General features: G+C 37.0%; 1 protein-coding gene across 2 annotated transcripts in view; it reads right to left on the reverse strand.

Moving 5' to 3' along the window:
• Positions 1–24775, reverse strand: part of RBM17 (RNA binding motif protein 17) — a 41855-nt gene extending 17080 nt beyond the window's left edge. The window contains exons 1-5 of one of the 2 annotated variants that reach the window (XM_044678133.1): positions 24706–24775; positions 14146–14286; positions 10117–10233; positions 6985–7151; positions 2901–2998 (exon numbers count right to left, since the gene is read on the reverse strand). In XM_044678133.1, coding sequence (XP_044534068.1) covers positions 2901–2998; positions 6985–7151; positions 10117–10233; positions 14146–14268 — 505 coding nt within the window. In that variant the 5' untranslated portion in view covers positions 14269–14286; positions 24706–24775. Of the gene's footprint in view, positions 1–2900; positions 2999–6984; positions 7152–10116; positions 10234–14139; positions 14287–24705 lie in introns of both variants that reach the window. The other variant, XM_044678132.1, reaches the window with a different exon arrangement.
• Positions 24776–25451: the final 676 nt, after the last annotated feature.

Genomic DNA, 25451 nt, shown 5'->3' on the forward strand with positions numbered 1-25451 from the left:
AGGTTCTGTCCTAGGGCCTCTTCTCTTACATTTTCTCACCTCCATAGGTTCAATGATCGTCTCTATACTGATCTATATGTCCAGCCCTAGTCTTTTCCTGAGTTCCTGTCCTCCCATTACCAACTGCTTACTGGACATTTCAAAATGGATGTCCCACGGGTATTTCAAATTCAACACATCCAGAGTTCATTATCTTTCCCCTCAAACCCAGCTCTTTACAGAATTTCCCTATTCCACCATCTTTCCTTTCACCCAGGCTCACAATCTTATATCTACTACTTGTCATTCTCATTCACCCTACATATTTATGCTAAATCTTGCCATTTCTATCTTCTATTTCTATTTTCTTTAATATACATCTCCTTCTCTCTATTCAAATCACTGCTACCTTTTCAATACTTACTTGGACTACTGAAATAGTCTTCTATTGGACTCCCTGCCTCAAGTGTCTATATTACAATGTATCTCCACTCAGTTGCCAGTGATTTTTCTAAAGTAAAGATCTCCCCTACTTAATAAATTTCAGTGGTTTCCTATATCCTCTAGGGTCAAATATGAAGTCCTCTATTATTTAAAGCCCTCCGTAAGCTGGCCTCTTCCTACCTTTCCTTTTCTTCAAGCCCCTCCACACAATTTATGATCTAATTATACTTTCTACATGCTGTTCCTCAAATATGGCATTCCACTTCCCATTTCAGTGCCTTTACTATGACTATATACCATGCCTGGGATGCTTTCCCTCCTCATGTCCACTTTTAACTTCCCTGGTTTCCTTCAATATTCAGCTTAAATGCTACCTTCCATGAGAATTTTTTTCAGGTTCACTCCCACTCCATCTCCCCAAGTTATTAATGCCTTCCCTAAGATAACTTCCCATCTAGCCTGCATTTATTTTTACCTATTTACATGCTGGTCAGTTAGGTGGCATAGTAGATAAAGCACTGGACCTAGAGGCAGAAAGACTTGGGTTCAAATCCAGTCTTGGATACTTATGACTATGTGACTCTGGCTTCAATTCTTCATCTATTATCATGGTGACACACTGGAGAAGGAAATGGCACTCCACTCCAGTATCTTTGTCAAGAAAACCCCAATAATGCTTTTAACTGCAGCTGAGGAGTTCCTTATTTAACTGATTTTCCTTATTGCTACAAGGTTTACAGAGTAAGATTAAACTTCAGATTGAAGTGCCATTTATTTTTTTTTTAAACCCTAATAACAACTCCTAACAGAAGGACAAGAGCTAGTCAAAGAGGGTTATGTGACTTGCCTAGGATCACATAGCTAGGAAGTATCTGAGGCCCCCAACTCCAGACCTAGCACTCTATCCACTGCACTACCTACTGCCCTATCATTTACTCTTCTTGTGAGAAAGTAGGTTATTCTAATTGAATTAATTTTAGTTTTCATGAAGTTCTGGCTAGGATTTAGCAACATATGACCCATGATGACACTGAATTTGGATATAGCAACATATGTTGTTGCCATGTATGGCACATAGCAAATATTTATCTAAAGAGAAGATATGATCACATATCATATGACTACCCCCCACCCCAAATCCCAATTCAATAAAACTCTTGTTACCCTCTAGATTCAAAGATTCAAATGGAAAATTCTCTAGCTGGATTTTAAAGCCTTTTAGAACCTGTCTCCTTCCTACCTTCTGATTTCCTTATTACCCGTCTACATATTCTAAAGGCCAGAAACACTGGCATTCTTGCTGTTGCTCACACAGTACTCCGTATCTCCCAAATTCAAGCATTTCCCTGACCTGGAATGCTCTCCCTCCTCATCTCTGTCTCTTAGCTACTCTAATGTCCTTCAGGTCTCAGCTAAGTCCCACCTACTGCAAGAAGTTTTTCCCAGATTTGCTTAATCTTAGTATATCAGAAGTAACTTCTGAAATAACTTCCTATGTATTCTGCATATATCTTGTGTGATAATTAGATTAAGTCTACACTGCCTATCTTTAGATTTAATCACCAAAGGTGAGAGCACCTCCAATCTTGGGAGGTCCTAACCCACGTGTGCTGGAGTGAGTGACGAATCAGAATCGACTGACCCGCCCCCTGGGAGGTCTATGAGAATTGTCTATTATGATTGGACATGCAAATTAGGAGGGCGGCACAGGAAATGATGCATAAGTGACTCCTTTAAAAGGAGAAGGTCCTCAGTCAGCTGAGTCTCTGGTGGAAGAGGGTGTCTGGTGATGGGCTTCTGGTTTTGTGAAGGCAGCTTGAGGGAGTTTTGCTGGTTCGGGACCGAGACTGTTCCATGTGGTGAGTTTAAAGACTGAATCTTTTCTGAACTTCTATTAAGAACCTTCTTTTATAGACTCTGTGAATGAAGTTTTGCTCCATTCACCTCCGGGCCTCTGGCCCTTTAACCCTCGGCTGAGAGTTAAGATCTACCTGGACTAATCAGTGGGATAGATTCTCATTCCTTATTTCTTCTCTCGCTTCTCATGTAAATAAACTTCCATAAAAGTCAATTTTGATTTGAGATTATTCTTAATTGAGGATTGATAATAGTTCAATCCTCTGGCAACCATCTTTTAATATACTGAACCCATAAAACCCCTTTTTTCACCTTTACACTTGTATGTATATCACTGTTTGAATATTATCTCCATTAGACAGTATGCTCCTTGAAAACAAGAACTGTTTTCTGCTTCTCTTTGTATTACTGGAGTTTAGTACAGAGACTGGCATAAACTAGGTACTTAATAAATGCCAGCTGATATTAAACACTTGCTAAATTGAATATTTACAGAAATATAAAGAAAAGGCACCTGCATATATGTGTTTGATATAGTGAAAGAAGTCTATCTTGTGGAAACAACAAAGAATAACCAATCAAATTGGGAGGGAGGGAGATAGCATTTTCTCCTTCCTTACTTCTTTTCCTCCTTTCTCTCTCATAATCTTCATCTTCATCCGAATCTGGATCTGGTCTTCTTGAAAACCCACTAGCTTCATGTCTGTCTTTACGCCTCCTAAAAAAAATGATAAACAAAATATTAGCAAAGCCTTAAAGGTAACTGGGTCTTCAAGTAGAAACTTTTATAAGCACTTTTGGGGATGCTGTGGAGGAATTCATGCTTTAAAATATAGGACTAAATTACCTTTAAGGTCCCTTCAAAGTTGTATTTTTGAAATTTAGAGAAATGTTGCTGTGGAATTTGCCTTTCCATTAAAAGATAACAAAATGGATTATAATTTAGAACTTATGTTGTAGAACACCCTTGTTTTCAGACTAAATTTCTACTTGTGCAAGGGGTTGGAGCATAAGCATGCAAAGGACAAAAAAAGCATTATCAATATAGAATCCAAATGGCATCTATTTAACATATATAATGAGAATACAACTTAACCAAGAACAAAAATCATTTTTGTTTTTCAATTTGTGAATAATCTTAATAGAGATAAAAGATATTTCACTAACAACAAAAATGTTAAGCCTTGGACTTATGAACCTTTGTTAAATTAATATAGAAACTCTGAGCGGAATAAAAGACTTTCATTCATAAACAATTGTTATATTCTTTTGCTTTGGATAAAAAAATTATTATTTAGATTATGCCATGCTTTTACATGGCCATTCCACTGGATTAGCAAGTCACTACATATATGGAACAGGCACTGAAGATCAACCATGAGTAGGTTCAACTAGAGAATATGTATAAAGGAATCTGGATACAATTTGAGAAATTATGTTGCATATTTTGTGGGTATCAAATAACTGCCCAGTGGAAAAAAACCTTCCAATAAAACCATTTTCATGGTGTCAGCACAGGTTTGCAAATCTGAAAACACCACAATCTCTGCAGAATTAAAGTTGTGGCCAATCCAAAAAGTAATGAGAGGTATTGGGAGATGGGGGTGGAGGGAGATAATAATGGACAGTCAGAGTATCCATTGGTACGTTTAAAATGTAAAAAAGACCTAGAGGAAGGTCTCTAGCACACACACACACACAAAAGATATCCATATCTCTAAGAATTAACTATAGAAGAAAAAGATACAAATCACATAGGTAAAAACAACACAGATGGACTTTGAATGTAGTTTATGTCCGTGCTACTGCACACCAAAGAGCTCAAGTATATTCTTTATGTTTATAAAAGGTGCATTAAATTAAACCCTAGCCAGCTAGCTATAAAATATTGGATGCATTTAAAAATATTACATTTCTGACTCAAAGGAAGATATTTAATATCATTGGAGGATAGGTATTAAATATATATATACATATACACAAAACATATAACATCAGGGGGGGTATGCTTCATAATAAGTTTCTAATCACCTTTGTGATACAGGGAAGGGAAGAAAAAAAATGCCTCAAGATCACTCAACCACATTCTCAAACCACAAAAATTGCATTCCTAGGGAAGGCAATACACCCAATTCATGCCCATCTCTGTCCTTTTCTACCCAGGCCTCATTCTGCTTTAGTGCATAAATGTTCAGTGTCTGCTTTTTACTCTGAAATGCAAGTGAATGTTACTTCTATCTGTCATGTACCAAGGATTTATTACTTATGTATATTTTTGCATTTTCTTAAAGAATCTAGATGGGGAAAAGGTAGCAGGGAAAAGAGGGAAAGAGGAGAGAATATTTTTATCCCTTTTTCATATGTTAATAGTTAATAAAAAATATAAATAGGGCAGGTCGGTGACTCAGTGAATAGAGGGCCAGATTAGATAGAGAAGGCCCTGGGTTGGAATACAGCCTAGACCAGCACTGGCAAAAGTTTTTGAGATCACATGCCCAAAATGCAACTTTAAGCTGCTTGTGAGCCCCCTGCATTACCCCAGACAGTAGAGAAAGGAAGTGCTTGCACTGGGTGGCTGGACAGAGGGGCAGGGAATGCAAAAAATGTCCTTGGGAGCTGTGGAGAGGGGTAAATGGAGAAGCCCTCTCCTTACCTCCCCAACACCCAGGTCATGACTTTGTCAACACGAATCTAGACACTTCCTAGTTTTGTGTGACCCTGGGCAAGTCACTTAACCCCAATTGCCTAGCCAATACCACTCTGTGGCCTGAGAGAATGATACTGAGTATGGATTCAAAGACAGAAAATAAGTATTTTTTAAATTAAATTAAATTTTAAAATATAAACTCTTAGAAATTCATAGTGAAGCTGCATGCTTACTTTAGCAATAAACAAGCTGACAATGAAATTGAGTAATATTCCCTGTGGGACCAGAAATAAATCCTAGTAAGACCAATATCTGGTGGTATTAGAAGAAGAAAAAAGATAGATCAAACCTTTGGAAGAAAATAAAGGGGTAAAAAGGGATCAGACATGGGCAGATACATATCCTTGGGCCTTACAACAGCAGAAATAGCCTTCATCCTCAAAAACTTATCACTCTACCCTTGACCCTATCAGATCTCTAGGTCCCATTCCTCACCATTTTCATTAGATCCCCTCTCTACAAGAGTTCCTAGCTGAAGCCATGAGAGTATAGACTCCCAGACTGGCTAAGATAATTTTCCATTTTTACTGCTTGGTAGATAAGATGAAGCAATCATCCACCCCACTGACAGGGAAACTAAAGAATATGTTCCTGGTATCCTAACATGGAACTGTAAATGTGTTTTAAGAGAAATATTACACACAATGCTCAGATTCATTCTAGAACACAATCTTCAGGTATCTTATACTAAACCAAATAGCCTTTCTTTGGAACTAACTGAAAAGCAATCAGATATAACATTACTTATATGGGAAGATATAGTTCTGAGCTCTGCACACCTAATTTATAAATTTTCAGAATAAATCCATTTCTAAGTTGTAGACTATCTATACTAGATTTCTGTGTTTCTACATAAAGTACTTTAAAAGGTATTTGCTATTTTAGGTATGGTTTTTTTTTGTTGTTATTGTTATCTGGGCCATGCATGACCACAAGCTACAAGAAAATATTAATGCAGATTCTGGTTAATATTTGTGTTATACTTCATTCTAGCACTATTAAACTAATGATGCGGTGTTGTGGAAAAACTGAGAGCATTCACTATTGTTTTATCCTTCTATGTATGCAGGATGATGATTTAACATTGGATCAATTCAGTTCACACACAGAATTCTTTACTGTCAAATTTTGAAATGAAAAGTGGTTTAAGTTTGACCTTCATATTAACAATTTTAGAGTGCGACAAGTAATATTGTGATAATAGTGAGTGAATAATTTCTCAACCAACTAAAGACAAAAAGGCACTGTTTGAAGAAATCTCTTCTAAGTTACTTTAGTACTGATAGTTTTATAAATATCCACAATAAGCAAAAGAGCATGAATAATATCTATTTTTTTTATGATAATCAATGTGGATATCATCTATACAGGGTGTCTCAGAAAGAGCCTTTAATTAAAGTTCACAAGCTTCTGTCAAGGGCTTGACAGAAATTAAGTTATAGACGAGTAAGTCTTTAAATAAAAATGAAAACTATCAAGATCACATTTCTTCTATCAAAGCTTCTTACCATGAACAATTTTAATAGCAAGCATGGCAAGAACTGATAATTCTATCATAGCTTAGTTATAAAAAATAAAGCTCCAAATATGCAAGATTGCGATAAATTGAAGATCTATAGGTTACTGATCAATCATCTTCCTATATAATATATTTTAAGTTCTCTTTTGGAATCCCTTATAGATAATCTAAATTATGTTAAAATTGTTATTCTAATTTGTTTTGGACAAAGTTAACATACATGAAGAAACTTAGACCCACTTAAAGATGGCAATGACAAAGACTCCCTAGAAACTATGCCCGATTCTGCCTGACTCACTATTTGTACTAAACTTTAAGACAACAACAAAAAAATGACTAGAAAATAAATGTCTTAAGATGAGATTACTTTGATAAAGATAAAATATATTTGGAAATTAAAGTTCATGGCTATATATGAGCAGTCCAATTAAAAATTTAAGAACTGTGGATTATTTAAAAATCCAAAGTAGATTCTTACTTTTCTCTTTCTTCAATCTCTTTTTGCCTTTCCAGCTCCCGCTGTCTTTGGCGTTCCTCCCTTTGGCGTTTTACTACTTTCTCATAATCATTAGGAAACATGGGATCATATTCATCAGCTAATGGAATCAAAACTTCTCCTGCAGAAAATCCACTAGGCACAGGATCCTAAAGAAGAATCAAAATTCCAAAGTAAGCTACCAGAATTATATTATATAACTGTTACCATCCATAATGTTCTGTAAACAAAGCATTTTCTTGGTAACCCATCAGAAATAAAGGGAAAAAGATACCAACTTTCGTATTAGAGGAGGTCCATGATGAACATCCTGGCTGTGCCACTAAATCATGTGACTTCACATCACCTCACAAGTCTCTTCATTTACTCATTTGTAAAATGATGGAGTTTTACGAAATGATTCCTTGGTTCCTCATGGGTTTCAAAATATTATAATTCTAATTCACAAATAACTCAAAGTCAAAGACTAGTTAACATAGTGAATTACTTTACAATAACATATAGAAATTATTATGTTCTGAAGGAATTGATTCTATTTTATTAAAAATCCTATATCCCTTCCAATAAAGGCTATAAGTCTCAAATAAATGGATATGATTCCCACCGCATCTAAAATCAGTTGTGTCATCTAATTTTTGAGATCTGATGATCGAATCTGATATAGGGGAGTTTGTATCTTCCTTTCTACATATTTAGAAACTGAAATCATTTTTAAGTTGAAATTTATTTGATCATTGTTGCTATGTAGGATAGAGATGAATGAGAAGGCTAATTAGAAAAAAAGATTAAAAATTATACTTTAAGGTTGAGACCCCAATTCATTTTATGACTCTAGAAAATATTTGTAAATTACCTTTTCCTTCTAGTCCAAACTTTAAGGTTTGCCATACTGGGAATATTTCCTATGATTTGCCCTTCACCTCCCCAAAAGGATCTCAAGTGGTTTTTATTAATAATTATTCTTTATTCAAAGTTTTCATTAAAGGAATCGAACTTAGGGTCTTTAAAAGCTTAATTCACTTGCTATTTTAGTCACCTTGTGAAACAGGATGATTTTGATACCAAAAGCTTATTTTTGTTTGCTACTTGTGACGGGAACTTTGTTAAAGAATTAGAATATATAGGGTTATTTTCAAAAGTGTACTTTATGCTTAAAGTACAATTGTTATCATAATTATCATAACAATATAAGATGTATGTAAATGGAATTAGCTCACCCTTATTCATTCTTTAGACTTTAGCCACCAGGAATATATCACCCCACCCAACTTAGAATTAAGTGGGGAGGGGGAGATCTATGACCCACATGTGCTAGTAAGTGACAAATCAAAAACAAGTGACTGCCCCTTGGGCAGTCCAAAACAAGGTTGAGACTGTCATTTGTCCATGAAGAACTGGAGGGTACATGCAGGAAGTGACGAAAAGAACTATCTTTTAAATATGATGGTAACTTCCTGTGCAGAGATTTTGGCCTTTTGAACCTGGCCTTGAAGAAGCTCAGGTTGAGATCTCAGACTGCTTCTTTTTGAATTGTCACGTGGGTAAGTTAGGCTGACTCCTTTTCCTTTTTCTTGGTGTTTCTGAAGGCTCTAGCCTCAAAAGAGGCCTCTCTTCTTAGAGGAGGCCTCATAGCTAGCAGCCTTGTTTAATTAACCTCTGTGCCCCCTCTGCTGGGGCCTATGAAGCCCTTCCTGGTTCGGGTCTCTGGACCAAGCCAAAGTAACTCTCTCTCTTTCTCTCTCTCTCTCTCCCTACCTTAACCCTTCCTAATTGTAAATAAAGCATCATAAAAGTCATCCTGACTTGATTCTTTTATTTTTTATTTTGGTAATCAATTCCTGGTGACCAAACTTTAAATATCCAGTCCAACCATAATTTTCCCCCCTTTACAGATGGTATAGACTGAATCACAGACCTAAATCAAATTCATATTCTGGAACAAACTATTTAAATTAACATTTTTATACCAATAGACAAATTCATGAGTTTTCTTATTCTTTACATGACCCTTTGCTTACTATATAAAAGTTAAAAAAAAAAAAAACCTAGAAAATTCCTGAACATGCAAGAGATAAACACTTCTGCAAAGAAAAACTTTATTTATCATCCCTAACGGTATTTATTATGAATTTAAAAAACTTAGAAAACACGAATGTATATTATAGCTATCTTTTCAGCTCTTATTAAGACAGAAAGGAAACTGATAATTCAGTCATGTAATTTGTATATTATCATCATCAAAAGGTAACGTGGCTGCATATAGGCAAGCTGAAAGTGCTAGCGTGAAGGTCAATGTTAAAACATTTTATATCAATTCAAAAGCTGACAGAAAATAATCTTTAACATCTGAAATGAGTTGATTCAGTATAAAATCAGCTTTCCAATAAGTACACTAAAGAAAAACAATAAGGACTGATGCTGTTTTAATTGAAACAAAAAACTAAATATAAATATTATAGTTCATAAAATATCAATTACTAAATCTTAGTAACTGCATGAGTATAATAGCAGTCAACAATCCTGATAGTTCAGAAGAATTCTGAATATAAAAGAGCCCTAAGGAACCATTTAAAATGAGTGCATAATTAGGTTATGATTTCCAATTTTGAATCTACTATTAGCTTTCCAGGAACCCATGTTTATATTATTAATTCACTTAACTTTTAAATGCCTTGGGTTTGTCAAATAAAAATGGGAATAATAATGATTGTTTGTTTTTTTAAAAACTCTTAACTTCTGTTTTATAATCAATACTAAAGAATGGGTTTCAAGGTAAAGAGCAATAAAGGGTAGGCAAATATAGTTAAATGACTTGCCCAGGGTCACAGAGCTAGGAAAGTATATGAGGCCACATTTGAACCCAGGATCTTACAATCTCTACTCCTGGCTCTCTATCCATTGAGCCATCTAGCTGCATCATAATGGCTGTTTTTAAGAAATGTTAATATCTTTACAAGAAATTAATGTTGATTTTTAAGGACTTGGATAATAAAGAATGGAATAAAGGCTAATCTACAAGTAAGTAAAATGCAACATTTTATTAAAATAAGAAAAAATTCCACAAGCAAGTAAAGTGTGATCTATTTGATATTTCTCCCTATAAGCTGGTCTTACCTTTAAGCCTGCTGCTACATGAGGTGGGGTATCTACAATCTGCCGGTCATCTGAAGAGCTTCCTCGTTTCAGATCAATCACTGGAGCAAGGACTGTACTTTGTTTTGTCCTTTGACTCTAAAATTAAAAAATTGATAGTGTGGAAAATGTACTTAAAATTTTAAATTCAACTTCTTATTAACTAAAATAATTTTTTTTCAACAGTAATCTTTTTGTATCTCAGCAAACCAATCTCAAAATCTTAGCAATTTATTAGTAATACCTTGATCTAATAGGATTAATTCTTATCACAAAAATAATCAGTAATGATTTAACTGAACTCAAAAATTTAGTTTGATCTAGTCATTAAATAAAAAGACTCAGCTAACCAATTTACAGGTTGAAGACAAATACTTAAAGAATATGAATAAGAGGAGTTAGGCATTGCTAAATTCAAGTTTTAGCTGCTCTGGGAACACTTGATCACCCTTCTTGCCCTCAATTTTTGTCCTTTACTTTTTTCCATTCATGAACAAGCTGAAAATTTTATAGCATCTCTCTTTGGAAGTTCACATTTTTGAAAATCTTTGGTTTTACTAACCGTTAAAATATTCATTCGATGATGTTTCTGATGTCTTTAAATTATTCAAAGAACACTAGAAATAAGGTGATCTTGTGGAAACAATGCTGAAATGGGAATCAATAGACCTAGTTTTAAGGGCAGAATCTAAAAATGGAGTAAAACATATCTGGGTCTCAATTTTTTCATTTGTAAAATGGAAAAATTTTCATTAATTACTTCAAAGGGCTTTTCTGAGGAAAGCACTTTTCTGAACTACGAAAATACTATATTAATGTGGGCTAATCAATAGAAAAAAAGATAAATATGCTACAACCATATAACAAATTTAAAAATATGATCAAGAATAATGATATCAAACTCAAATAGAAATGGATCCCAAAAGACCATATGCGAACTTAGAAAATTATAAAATAACATTATATATGGTGTCCTGCATTTTGTCGATTTGTTTGCAATTTCCCCAATTGCATTTTCATCTGGTTCAAATGCACTTGGGAGTTTTGTGGCCAAAGGAAAAGACTACAAAAACAATGTCCATATTAAATATCAATCAATATAAAAAAACATTTTTAATATTTAGAATAATACATGTCAATCTGTATCTTCCTTTCAGGTATATTAGCAAACTTTTTTTCATCTGTATCTTCTGCTAAACTTAATGTTGGTTCATTATCCATGAAGTTAAATTTTCGAGTAGTATCAAAAATGTTTAATAGATTTTAGTAAGAATGTAGTCACTTTGCAAAAGTAAAAGAATTTCAGTAAAATTTACTTCAAAAGTAAAATCACTTCATGAAACTTATCTAGGAGGATATTAACATAATAAAGGATTTATAGAATTATAACTTAAAAGTAAACTTTGAGTTCACATATCAAATGCCTTATTCAGTGAATAAATTCCCTTTACAAAAATCCTTGACAAATAATCTATCAGAATCTGCTCAAAGAGGGGGAGCTAGGTGGCTCAGTGGAATAAGAGCCAGGTCTAGAGATGGGAGGTCATGGACTCAAATCAGATCTCAGACACTTCCTAGCTGTGTGACCCTTGGTAAGTCACTTAACCCCCCCCCCCCCCCCATAGCCTAGTCCTTATATTTCTGCCTTAAATACACAGTATTATTTGTAAGAAGATCTAAGTTTTAAAAAAATCTGCTTAAATAATTCCACTGACACAGGATTAATTAGGTTGTGAAATTGCCCATACCATTTCTATAGCAGCTAGAGAATTCTTCTGAATTTTAGGCCCAAATTTGCCTATCTTTCTAACTTCTGCCAATTGTCAAATAGTATAACACTTCAAATCTTAAAAGTTATGCTTCCCCAGGTCTTCTTCAGGTTAAACATCTCTAATTTCTTCAAACATTACTCATTAAACAAGATTTAGGGAAAGTAATTTTAGAGTAGGAAGGGACAAAGAGAAAAATCATGAGAATAGTTTTGAAAATCTGAACAAATCTAAACTCTTAATCCAACTGCTTATATTATAAAACTGTTAAAAGGAAAAGCAAGCAGATAGATCTGATTAAGCAATTTTTTTTCTACCGTGACATAAATTTTTAAGTAGACATATTTGATTAAACATGTTAAAAATGAAACCATTTCCAGTCACCATCAAATTACATAGTTAACCACCAAATTGCATTTTTACTTGTTGAAAATTTTAAAAAGCCTAAATAGAGTAATAGCTCACATTGGGAAAAGAATTTAAACACTTTAAAATTTTTTAACTTATTCTTTCAATTAACATTTTCTCTCCATCCTACTGTCCCCAGAAAGAAAAACAAAAGCCCTGTAAAAATAAATAAATATATGCACAGTCAAGCAAAACATTCAAAAATATATCTTATTCTATATCTTGAATCCATCACTTCTCTTTTCAGGAGGTGATTAGACTTCATCATTAGTATCCTGGAATCCTGAATGGTCATTGCATTGATCAGTGTTTCATAGTTGTTTGTCTTAAAGTGCTGTTATAATTGTTTTCCCATTTGTGCTTATTTCACTCTGTTTCAGTTCATACAAATCTTCTCATGCCTCTCTGAAATCATCAAATTCAAATCACCATTTTTTATGGAGAAAAAACATACAATTATATTTATATTCAAAACTTGCTCAGCCATTCCTCAATTGATAAGCACCCTCTTTATTTCCAGTTCTTTGTCATTACAAAAAGAGTCATTATAAATATTTTGTACATATATATATATTCTTTTTCTCTTTCTTTGAATTCTTTAGAGTATAAGCCTAGGTACTGCAGGTCAAAAGCAATGGATTTTGGGGACAGAGTTCAAAACTGCTTTTCAGAAGCTAAACCAAACCATAGCTCTACCAACAGTGTATTAACATACTTGTTTTTCAGACACATTAAGTTTTTCAATATTTGTCAATTTTCTTCCTTGTCAGTTTTCACAATCTCTTATGTGAGATAGTTGTTTAATCTGTACTTCTCTAATTACTAGTGATTCGGCACATTTTTTCATACTCTAGTTGATGGTTTAGACTTCTTTCTCTGAAATCTAACTGTTCATTTCTTTTAGCATTTATCAACTGGAAAATGGCTTTTATTTTTATAAATTTCAATCAGTTCCTCATATATCTTGGAAATGAGAACTTAATTTATCAGAGAAACATCCCACACAGATTTTCCCCAATGAATCTTAAGCTCCCTTATATCAAGACTGACATACTTTTCAGTACATTAATCTCATTAAATATTTCTTTTATTCAATTCTGCTGACAGAAGGGACTAAAAATGTTTGTTGATGATGATCATATAGCAAAAGAAAAAGAAAAGTTATATTTCTACTATATCAAATCTTAAACTATGGGACACATACTGTCAACATAATTTGTATTGTAACAGAACCAATAGCAAATCAATAAATAAGCATTTATTAAATAACTACTATATGAAAGATGATTGGGATATAAAGACAAAATTGAAACATCCTGCTCTCAAGGAGTTTACATTCAAAGGGGAAAATAATATGACTATTTAGAGACATATACAAATTAGATTCAAGGTAACCTTGGAGAAGCCACTAACAGCTGGGAGGACCAAGAAAACCTCTTGGGAGAGGCGAAATGAGCTGAGTTTTGAAGGAAACAAGGGATTCCAAGAAAGAAAGGTGAGAAGGAAAAGCATTCCAGACATTAAATGCCACCTCTACATCAAAATTAGAGCAATTTGCCTTTTTTCATGACTCAAAGCATAGTTCCTACTGAAAGAATCCTGGTGACAGTGCTAGAGGTTGTCTCCACTGCCTGGCACCACCACACATTCTAAAATCATAATAGGAGTTGGAGAGGTAAATTGGTTCTAGACTTGACTACAATCATATTTTACTCCTAGACTCATCACTAAAACTACATAATATACTAAGCCTCCCATCAGCAAAACTATCTGAGATCTTGACAAATAACCTGCCCTAAAGAGTTTTCTGTCTTATTCCCAGTATTACCTTTACCTTTGCTTGTGTTAAAGCCGCCTTCTTGACCTGAAGCTGAGATTGTAGCAATTTGAAATTTTTTGACCAGCCTTCTGTTTTTGAATCACTGGTCTCCACTCCCAGGTCATCATACAAGGACATCTTTTCTTCAATTTAAAGCTAAAAGGCAAGAAGGAAAAATGGAAGTTAAAAGACAACATATACACGAGTATCAGGCAGATAGCAGCTAAACATCCAAATCAGATCTTAAGAGAAGATCCAAATATTGACCAATTGTTAGTCATATTGCTAATGTTAACATATCTTAGAATTAAGAAACACAGAAATTCTAGTGCTAGAAAGAATGCTAGCGATCTAGTCTAAAACCCCTTACTTTTGGATTAAGAAACAACAGACCACTGAGGTCAAGTGATTTGTCTAAGACAGTGATGGGCAAACTTTTTAAAGAGGGGGCACCAAAGGAAAGGAAATGCTCATCTGTCATTCTGTTTCTAAGGCAACTCTTTTGAAGTATTGTATCCTAGTCATTGTATTTGTCAGATTAGGAATAATGTCCCACGGCGGATAGAACATTTCACGCCCTCCCCCTCCCCATCTGGCCTGAGGGCCGTAGTTTGCCCATTACTGATCTAAGATCACACATTCTATATCATGTGGCCTCTTTTATATACTATTTTGGTAACCCCTTTACACAATTCTGTATTCACTGTTCATGGGGAAATTCTTTACTTGTTCTTGTCAGTCACAAAAATTAATCTGTACTTCTCTAATTACTAATGATTTGGTATATTTGCATTTTCAGATGCAGGAGTATGATAGCTGTCTTAAGTACTGAGCTATCATGTAGGAGGAAAACTGGATTTGTTCTTGGACCTAGAGGGATAAACTAGGAGCAATGGGAAGTTTCAAAAAAAAAAGGAATAGAGGTTTGATATAAAGAAAAGACTTGTGCCCTTGCACCACCCAGCTGGAATCATCTAAGGGCAGAATGAATAGTCTCAAAATGTAGTAAGTGATATATTGTAGATATTCAGACAGAGACTGGATGTCCATTTGATGGAAATAGTAGAGTCATTCAAATATAAATTGGACTTGGTCATTTCTGTTGTTTCATCCATTTCTGAGGTGCTTCTGTGAATTCTTCATCCATTTTCTCCATCTAGTGGCACATTCTGACATACTCCTACAATAATATCCCTTGTTTCTCCTATATCTGGGATACGCAAATGCTTCTTATCTTCTTTCATCTCTTAGGTTCAAGGTTTTCTGTCTGGTTATAGGTAGTCTGATATGTAATCTCTTCTCTCTAATCTAGTTTTTTAAGTACAGTTCCTAGCACATAGTAAGAACTTAATAAATGCTTGCTAATCGATTGATTTATAACAAGGTTTACCTTTTCCTCTCAAGACTCATAAATGAGTCAGGATTTCTATCTCATCAAGTCTCACTGAAAAATCTAATTACTTCCTTGTGTTAAGATAACAGTTTTACTTTATCAGCTATAGTTCAATAACAAGGCACATAAACTTCTGAAGATATGAATATTACTTCTATTCTTTTTCTCATTTTGATGTATTACTAAGAAGTTCTACTGATGCTTTTAGGTCACATTTTTATTATGTGACAGGTTCCCCCCATCATGACAAATTTATCAGTTAGACTCTAACTGTTAGAGGAACACCTTTTTCCTCCCCTCCATTTTCACTTTCCAGAACTCTTTCTGCATCAGACTGGCAAGTCTTTTGGTGAATATATTTTTAGTTGTTCTCATCAAATTCACAAAACACAGAACCCTGAATTTGTAAGAGACCTTAGAAGTTAGTGTAGCTCAATCCCCACAAGTGCCATAGGGCAAGAACCTTAAGGTGCTAGATAACTAAATGATCTTCATCTGGCATAACAGAAATAAACATCTTGAAACATTTTAGATTTTAAAAGTTATTCTTAAAGTCTTGGAGGAAAAGAGTAAAAAGAGAACATCAGATATCTAGTAGCTCTTTTCCACAACCTTCAATCTATGAACTACATACCTTCACAAAAGTAAATCAACAAGCTTTTCAGTATTTTACCTGGGAATTCTTTTCCAAAATTTTACTTAAAAGATGTTCCTATGAACAAATCAGTTTGAGCTTAACCCTTTTTCGAACTCCTAGATTTCTCATATCTCTCTGGTCAGATGATAAGCTCCCTGGGGGCTGAGACTGTTTTTGCTTTTGTCCCCAGAGGCTAGTAAAGGGTCTGGCACTTAATGCTTGTTGGATTCTGATGTAACTTTTTTTAAAAAATAAAAAGCTAAGAGAAATACAATTAAATATTAACTACATACCACCTGGGGGGATGGGGACTTACAAATACTAATTTTACTACTAATAAATAGGAATCTGTCTCTCAGTTTGAAAGTACCGAAAGCCAAATTTTTACCTAAGAACCCTTCTTGGCATTAAGTAGTTCCTCCTTTCCATATGTATATATTATAAAGGGAAGTTGTGTATTTTCCTGAACCTAAAAAAATTATCCTCTAGAGAAAAAAAAAACCAAAAAGTCCACAAAATACATATAGCTACACAATATATGTGCCACTTCATATCTAAGAACCAATAACTTTTTAAACTGAAAACAGAAATTTCTTGCAGCCTACATTTCTTGCATTTTAAAAGAAAAACTGTTTTAAACAATCCATTGCTTTAAGGTTTTCAGTTCACTTCTACTCAGAGACACTACTACTATCACCACCAAAATAACATAAGATAAGATGGCTAGCACACTGAAAAGTTGTTTTTTAAAGCAGTTCAGCAAACCAAACAGCATACAACTGTATTTGACAATATTTAAAATACTCCACCTTTATAATGACATAAGGGAGGTGCATTTTTTTAAACCCTTAACTTCTGTGTATTGGCTAGGTGGAAGTGGTAAGGGTGGGCAATGGGTGTCAAGTGACTTGCCCAGGGTCACACAGCTGGGAAGTGTCTGAGGCCAGATTTGAACCTAGGACCTCCCATCTCTAGGCCTGACTCTCAATCCACTGAGCTACCCAGCTGCCCCAGGTGCATTTTCTTAATTCTTTTACAAGACTAACCTTGGATATTATAACTACACAGATTTGATTTTAATTGTTCTTTCCTTTTCTTTATGCTGTAGTACTTGTGTTTACTGTTTTCCTGGGTCTACTTACTTTTCTCAATTCATGTCTTCCTGCATTTCTTTGAATAATTCAAATTTGTTAATAATAATAGTATATAGCTAGCATTCATACAACATTTTAAAGTTTATAAGCACTTCACATATATCTCTTTGTCTTCACAAATAGCTGTTGTCTTTTGTCCCTGACCAAAATGACATCACTATGCTGGGGTCAACGTACAGCACATCCAACTGTGGTTAATCAAACCAATACAAGCTCAGAAGAAACTACCATAGGTCAGGCACGAATAGCCCAAAAGAACATCTGGGAGGGAGGTGTCTAAATCTGCAGATCTTATGTGTCTTTTGCGTTACTACAATTCAGTTTTGCTCACAAAGCACATGACCTTCTTTGATGCAGGCACACCTTGCAGGACAGTCCCATAGCAGTGTCTCCCATGTCTCACAACTGATACTAAAGTTCTTCAGAGAGACCTTGAGATAGTATCCTTGTATCACTTTTTGACCTCCACGTGAACCTTGCCTTGTATGAGTTCTCCATAAAACAAACTTTTAGGCAAACAGAAGACTGGTATTCAAACAACATGGCCTGCCCTTGGCAGCTGCATTCTCTTCGGTAACCTGAATGCTTGACAAGTCAGCTCAAGAAAGGACCTCAGGGTCCTGTACCTTATCTTAAGAGGTATCTTCAGAGTCTTCCCAAGACAATTCAGATGGAAGCGGTTCAGTTTCCAGGCATGGTGCTGGAATGCTATCCAGGTTTCATAGGAATATAACAATTTCCAGGCAGCCTAATACCTTTCTTCTCCTACGCTTTCCTTTGGAGCCTCCCAAACACTGATTTAGTTCTGGCAATACTTGCATCAACCTCATCATTTATTTGGACTTTCCTGGAAAGTATATTGCCCAGGTAAGTGAAGTTATCTACAACATTGAAAATTTTTCCATTTGGTGTAACCAATGATTCTATATATGAACGGTGCAGTGTTAGCTAGAGGAGAGCCTCTGTTTTCTTAGTGTTAATTATAAGGGCAAAATTACCCAAGTGGCAGAGAATCCATTCATACTTTGTTGCATCTCAGTATCAGAGGCTACACCGAATGCACAAAAATCTGTGAACAAAAAGTCATGCAGCCAACTGTCACCTCCATTTTAGTCCTGGCGTGTAGACTTTCCAAGCTAAATAACTTACTATCAGTGTGGTAGCTGACCATAATGCCTTTTTTATCCTCACTGAAGATGTCTAACACAACATGGCTGAAAACATCATTGTAAAAAGGATGGGAACAAGTACACATCCCTGCTTCACTCTACTGGTAACTGAGAATAGCATGAGACTTCTGTCACACGCTTTGAACATAGGCAAACTATCTCATTCTCTTCACCTAACAAAATCCAATGACTGTTTTTTAAAAAAATGAGTCTGGCAACATGTTCTTGAAGAAGCCACAATGACTTTTGAGATTACTTCTCCCTTCTCAAGAAATTATCCAGTTTCCTTAAAATGTTCTAGAATTCTGTCAGGAATCAAACTCAAGCTCATTGATTTAGACCTTGTGGAGTCCACTGTCCAACCCCCCTCCCTTTTGACAATCAGAAAATACTATGATCTCAGGCATCTCAAACATTTTCAAACTCATTTTTCCCTCCCAAACTCAACCCTTTTCCAAGAGCATGGCCATCTTTCTAGTCACCTGCGTTTGAAACATGGTATTTATTTTCAACTCTCCATTCTTATTTACCTCATACATTTGATCAGTTATCCTATTTTGTCATTTCTGCTGCTAAAATATTTCCCCCCATTTTCCTCTCACCCAGATATCACAAATCATTAATTTAGGCCCTTATTACCTCTTGCATAGATTATTTTTTAAATAATATTTTATTTTTTCTGCTATTACATGTAAAAACAACTTTTTAAGATTTTTTTTAAATTTTGGGTTCCAAATTCTCTCCCTTATTCTGACTCTTTGCCCTCCACCCTCCCTGAGATGGTAAGTTATCTGATATAGATTTTACATGTGCAATCATGCAAAATGTTTTTCCATATAGGTCATTTTGTGGAAGAGATCTCAAATAAAAAAAAGAAGAAAATGAAAGATAGCATGTTTCAGTCTTCAGACTCCATCAATTCTTTCTTGGAGGGCAGATGACAATTTTCATCACGAGTCTCTAGGATTGTCTTGAATCCCTGTATTGCTGAGAATAACTAGGTCATTCACAGTTGTTAATCAAGAAATATTGCTGTCACAGTGTACTGTGTATAGAAGAACATTTTCTTCTGGTTCTGCTTGTTTTCCTTTGCATCAGTTCATGTAAGTCTTTCCAAATTTTTCTGAAATTATCTTCTTTGTTATTTCTTATAAACCAATCACTATCATACACCACAACTTGTTCAGTCATTCCCCAGTTGATGGACAACACCTCAATTTCCAATTCTTTGCTACCACAAAAATAGCTGCAAAAATGTTTTGCACAAATAGGTCCTCCCCCCTTTTAAAAAAATCTCTTTGGGATACACAGACCTTGTAATGGTATTAATAGAATATACAATTTTAAGAGTCCTTTGAGTATAATTCCAAATTGTTTTCCAGAATGGTTGGATCAGATTGCAACTCCACCAATAGTGTATTAGAATCCAAATTTTCCTGTATCCCCTCCAACATTTATCATTTTATTGCCTGGATTATTCTAATAGCCTCCTGACTCAAAACCATCCTTCGTTCTGCTGACCATATAAGATATTTGTAAAGTACCTGGCACACAGCAAAGTGCTTTAATAAGTGGTTTTATTCCCTGCTCCCTTTCAAAGTCTAGGTCCAACAATGTCACTACGTTGGCTCCTACTCATCTGCTGAACAAAGTTAGAAAACATTATTGAACTGTGCTAAGTATATTACAAATTAGTTACATAATTCAACCGGAATCCCAATGAAGCAAGGCAATCCTTTTATATATTCCTAGTTAAGTTGAATCCCACTCACAACAGAAACTTTCTAAACTATTTCATCACAGCTTTTCTCCCCTATCTTCTCAACTAAGATCCTCATATTTCACTGAACCTTCCCCTTTTCTTATTACTGTCCAGGGACCAGGGTCCTCAACCTAGGAGCCATTGTCAACTCCTTCCACCCTCCACCACCCTTCCCTGCCCCCAACCATATCCAATGTGTTGCTAAGTCTTGCCATCTATACCTGTTACATCTCTAGTATATGCCTCCTATGCTCCTTTAACACTGATACCACTCTCTTGCAGGCCCTCATCTATTCACATCTGGATCATGGTAATGGCTTGCTGATTCATTTCCCAGACTAAAGTCTTTCTCTTCATTCTAATCCACTTTCCACTCAGCTGTCAAACTAATCTTCCAGAAATGCAGGCCTGGCCCTGTTACCTGTTCACTAAATCCAGTGGTTCCCTAATGCCCCCAGGATAAAATATAAAATCCTGTTTGGCTTTTAAAACCCTTCATAAACTGACCCCATCTTCCTTTCCTATCTTCTTATACCTTACTCCTCCCCACCCCCATCCCAGGGAATCTACAATCAAGTGACACTGACTTCCTTGCTGTCCCTCAAATAAGACACTCCATGTCTCAACAGCATTTTCGCTAGTTGTCTCTCATGCCTGGAATGCTCTTCCCCATCTCTACCTCCTGGCTTCTTTTCAGTCTCAACTAAAATGCCATCTCTACAAAAAGCTGTTAATAATCTAGTTTGGTGATGGCAAACCTATGACATGACATGCATAGCCATTTTTGATGACATGTGGCCACATACAGAGAAGTACGGGGATGCATGCCGAGGATGAAACATTTGCTGTAGTGTAATGTAGACACTGTGTGCGCTATAGATGACAATTATACCTATATTACTTTACCTATTTTGGTTTATTAAATACAGTTATATATTACAACTATACATTTTTGTTATTTAAACTATAAATATCGTGAAATTATGGTTTTTTTCTCAAAGTGACACACTACCTGAGTTATGCTCGTTTTTTTTTGGCAAATTTTGACACATCAAGCTCAAAAGGTTGCTCATCGCTGATCTAGTTCCTTCCTTCAATTTGTTATCTCCTATCAGATTGCATATGGCTAGTCTGGACATAACTATTTGCATGTCATCTTCCCCATTAGCCTGTGAGCTCTTTAAGGGCAAGGATTACCTTTTCCTTTTCTTTGTAAGCTTAGTACAGTACCTAGAATGTAGTAGGTGTTTAAAAATGTTTATTTATTTGACTTAATTCTACTCAAAACTCCAGCAGCTCCCTAATTCAAAGATCTTTATAATCTTGGTCCCAACTTGGCTTTAAAGCTTTATTACAAATTATTTCCCTTCATGCATACTGTGATCTAACCAAACTGGCTTTCTGTTTCTTAAACAAAGCCCTTCATTTCCTCTCTCCCTGCCATTGCACCAGCTGTCTCTCTTGCCTAGAATGTCCTCCCACCTCTTCTTGGCCTCCTAGAATCCCTAGTGTGGCTACTTTTCAACCACCTTTTACATCCAGCCTTTCTTGATTCCTCAAGATGCTAATGCCTTCCTCCCAAAGTTATCTTTTATCAGTTTGGCACCTATCTTGTACAGACTCGAATGTATTAGTGTCTCTCCTGACTAGACTTCAAGCTCCTTTAGGACAGCAACTTTTCTGTTTTTGTATTCCTAGCTCATAGTACAATCCCTGGCCCAAAGAAGACAGTTAATAAAGGCTTGCTGATCCTGAAGTGTGACCCACTTAACCCCCATTGCCTTGCCGTTACTGCTTTTCTGCCTTGGAACCAATACACAGTATTGATTCTGTGAAAGACGGAAGGAAGGGGTTTAAAAAAATAAAACAAAAAAACAAATGCTTGCTGATTAACTTCTTAAATCCCACAGAACTGTGTCTGTCCTCCTAGATCTTTAAAATAGCATTGTTAAGTGGCTAAACAATCAATCAGTTCTTTCAGGACCTTAATATGTAATTAATTGGATCCTAAAATCATCAAAGTGAGCTTGATATTCTGTAACTCTATCTCTGATCATCTCCCTGTTGGCCATTTTTATCTCTTCTTTCTAATTGAAAGATTATTTTCCTTAGCAGAGAAAACAATATAAATAAGATACAGCAGCTCTCCCTTTCTGTGGCGGCCATCACTCCCTTTACTCTGAGCACCAAGTACTTTTTTTTATCTTCTTTTTCCCAAACACTACTAGCTCCACTACTCTTTTCCTCTACTCATTGCTGTTCTGAACCTTAGTATTCCTGACACTTTTTAAAAAGCAAGTATTTATTCTGTTATCTGCTCTTGTAGATCTCTTCCATGTGCCTGAGTTCTTTGCACATATATCACTCTCTTTGGAGAGGTCTCCCCTTTCCTTCTCATCAGAAAACACATTCTTTGGGTTTTCACAATTTCATTATTTATTGCTTCTTATAACTCCTAGATATACTTTCTTGTGAAACTTTAGCCTCTTAAAATCCCACCCATCCTTTCTCACGACTTTGAAATCTATTCTTCCCAAAACAAGGATACATGTCCAGTTATGCTGAGCTTTCCTCAATCGGTCTAATATAAATAATAAAATGGAGTACCACTTTGTACAAGATTCTCATTATTCCCACCCCAGCAACTAATTCCTCTCACTTTCTGAAAAATTAAATTATCACTTTTATCCTCTGCCAGTTCTACAACATGCCTCTGCATCACAACAGCAATCTGTTTCTGAAAAGAAGTTCTGAAAGGAAAAAAAAAGGAGAGTGAAGGGGAAGAAGAAAGTCATAAGAGTAAGAAAAGAGAAGGGTGAAGAGAGAAAGGAAGAAGGGAGGAGATGAAAGAAAGAAAGAAAGAAAGAAAGAAAGAAAGAAAGAAAGAAAGAAAGAGAGCAGCAAAGTTTAAAGATGGCACAAGAAGGAATTGATTCAAAGGGGTAGAGGGGAGTGTGGAGGAAGCTGCAAGAAGGGGGCAAAAGAGAAGTCACAAAAAAGGGGTCAGAGGAAAAGAATGAAGAGGGGATAGCAGGAAAGAATCAGAGAGAAAAGGAGAAGGGGGTCAGGAGTGTAGGAAGAAAGATGGCAGAGATGAAACAGAAGAAGAGAACTAGAAGGGGGTGAGAAAAGGTTGGTAGGCAGAGTGACTGGAGGAGGATAGGAAAGGAGTGGGGTAGGAGAAAGGGAGTGAGAAGGCATCAAGCAAGGGATGAGAAGAAGGTAGTAAGAAGGGGCCATGAGGCAGGTAGCAGGAAGAGGGAAAGAGGAGGTGGCAGGAAGGGGGTGGGTAGAAGGGAAGGTAGGAAGATGCTAAGAGCAGGGTATTCCTTAATATTGGAAAAGAGAGGGGGCAGCTGGGTAGTTCAGTGGATTGAGAGCCAGGCCTAAAAAAGGGAGGTCCTAGGTTCAAATCTGACTTCAGATACTTTCTAGCTGTGTGACCCTGGGCAAGTCACTTGATCCCCATTGCCTACCCTTAACACTCTTCTGCCTTGGAGCCAACACACATTATTGAGTCCAAGATGGAAGGTAAGGTTATATATCTATATCTATATCTATATCTATATCTATATCTATATCTATATCTATATCTATATCGATAGAGAGATAGAGAGAACAAGAGGGTGAGAAGGGTGGTGAGAGAGAAGGGTAGGGAAAAAAGGGTTAGGGTTAGCAAGGAGATCAAGAAGGAGGTAGGTGGCAGGGATAAGAGGGGTGGGAGTGAGAAGGTGGAGGAAGGTAGCAGGGAGGGGATGAGGAGGGCAGGAGGGAGAGGGTCAAGAAAGCACTAAAGAGAAACAGTAGGGAGGGAGTCAAGGGGTCAATAGTGAGGGGTTAGAGGTAGCAGCAGGATGAGGTAAGCAGTAGGGAGAGAGTGAAAGAGGCAGCAGAGAGGGGTAAGAACAGGGTATTTCTTAATCTTAGAATTAAAGGCGGCAATAGGGAAGGGATGAGAGATAGCTTCGGGAAGGAGGTTGAGAGCAGAAGGGAGGGGATGAAGGGAGCAGTAGGGAGAAGGCAGTAGGGATGGGATGAGCAGTAGCAGCCAGAAGGGGGGTGGGTTGCAGAAAGAGGATCGGGAGCAGGAGGGAGGGAGTAAGACCTAGCAGCAGTAAGGGGGTGGGGGGACCGTAGGAAGGGGGTCAGAACGGTAGCAGAAAGAAGTCAAAAGCAGGGCACTCCTCACTCTTAAAAGGGAAAGAGGGAACAAGGGGGTCAGAAAGTGCCGGAAGGAGGAGGCCGCAGTGTCCGAGACGACAGGTGTCGGGGGCCCAGGAGGTCCGGGCCCGGAGCGGCTGCTCACACTCCCTCGGCCCCTCCGCAGCGCGGCCTAAAGCCGGCCGGGGCCGGGGTCGGCACTCTCGCTCGGGACGGGCCTGTCTAGGCCTCCGGAAAGCGTGGCGGGGGTCGGTCTGGGAGGCCAGGTGCGGGGACTGGGAGCTGGGGTGATCACTCACCCGGGAGGCCCGGCTGACTTTCCCCATGGGCCGGAGCAGCAGCGGCAGCGGGGCTGGAGGCGGCCCGGACTCCCGAGCCGAAGTGCGCAAGCTCAGCACCTCCACCAACCGCGTAAGAGGAGAGGAGCCCCGGAAGCGAGGCGGGAGAAGGATTCGCGAAGCAAATGGCGTAAGCGACAGGAGATCCTACGGCCGCGTCCGATACTAATCCCTGCGCCAAATACGTAGAGGAGCCTCGCCGCGGACTGCGGCCGGGAGAGAGCGGCAAAGGCGGGCGGGAACAGCAGCCGTCTGGTTGTCGGGCGACATCTATCGGTGGGAGGTCAGAAGTCCTTCACATTCCCTCCGCTCCCTCCCTCCTCCTTTTGCACAAGCTTCTGAGCTTTGCGAAGGGAGCCTCAGGCGAGGTTAGGCCCAAACTGCGCAGGCGCGCGTGTAGCAGCCCAGAACATCTCGGATTTGAAACTGGACCACATTTGACCCTTCCTCCTGCTGCCCTTTCTCTAGCTTCCTTCCTCTTTGCTTCTCTCTCTCATCCCATCTCATCCCATCTCAAGATGGCTTGAAAAGTCACCTCGCCCAACAATCCCATTTCCCAGATGAGAAAACCGAGTCCCTGACTTGTCCAGGGTCACACAGCTAGTGAGTGACTTGAAGCAGGATTCGAACCTAGATGTCTCTGATTCCTTTGAGAAAGATGGTGCCAAAAAAAAAAAAAAAAAAAAAAAAAAAAACCTAGGAAAGAA

Source organism: Gracilinanus agilis, chromosome 5 (assembly GCF_016433145.1).
Source record: "Gracilinanus agilis isolate LMUSP501 chromosome 5, AgileGrace, whole genome shotgun sequence".
In the NCBI taxonomy this organism is placed as follows: Eukaryota; Metazoa; Chordata; class Mammalia; order Didelphimorphia; family Didelphidae; genus Gracilinanus; species Gracilinanus agilis.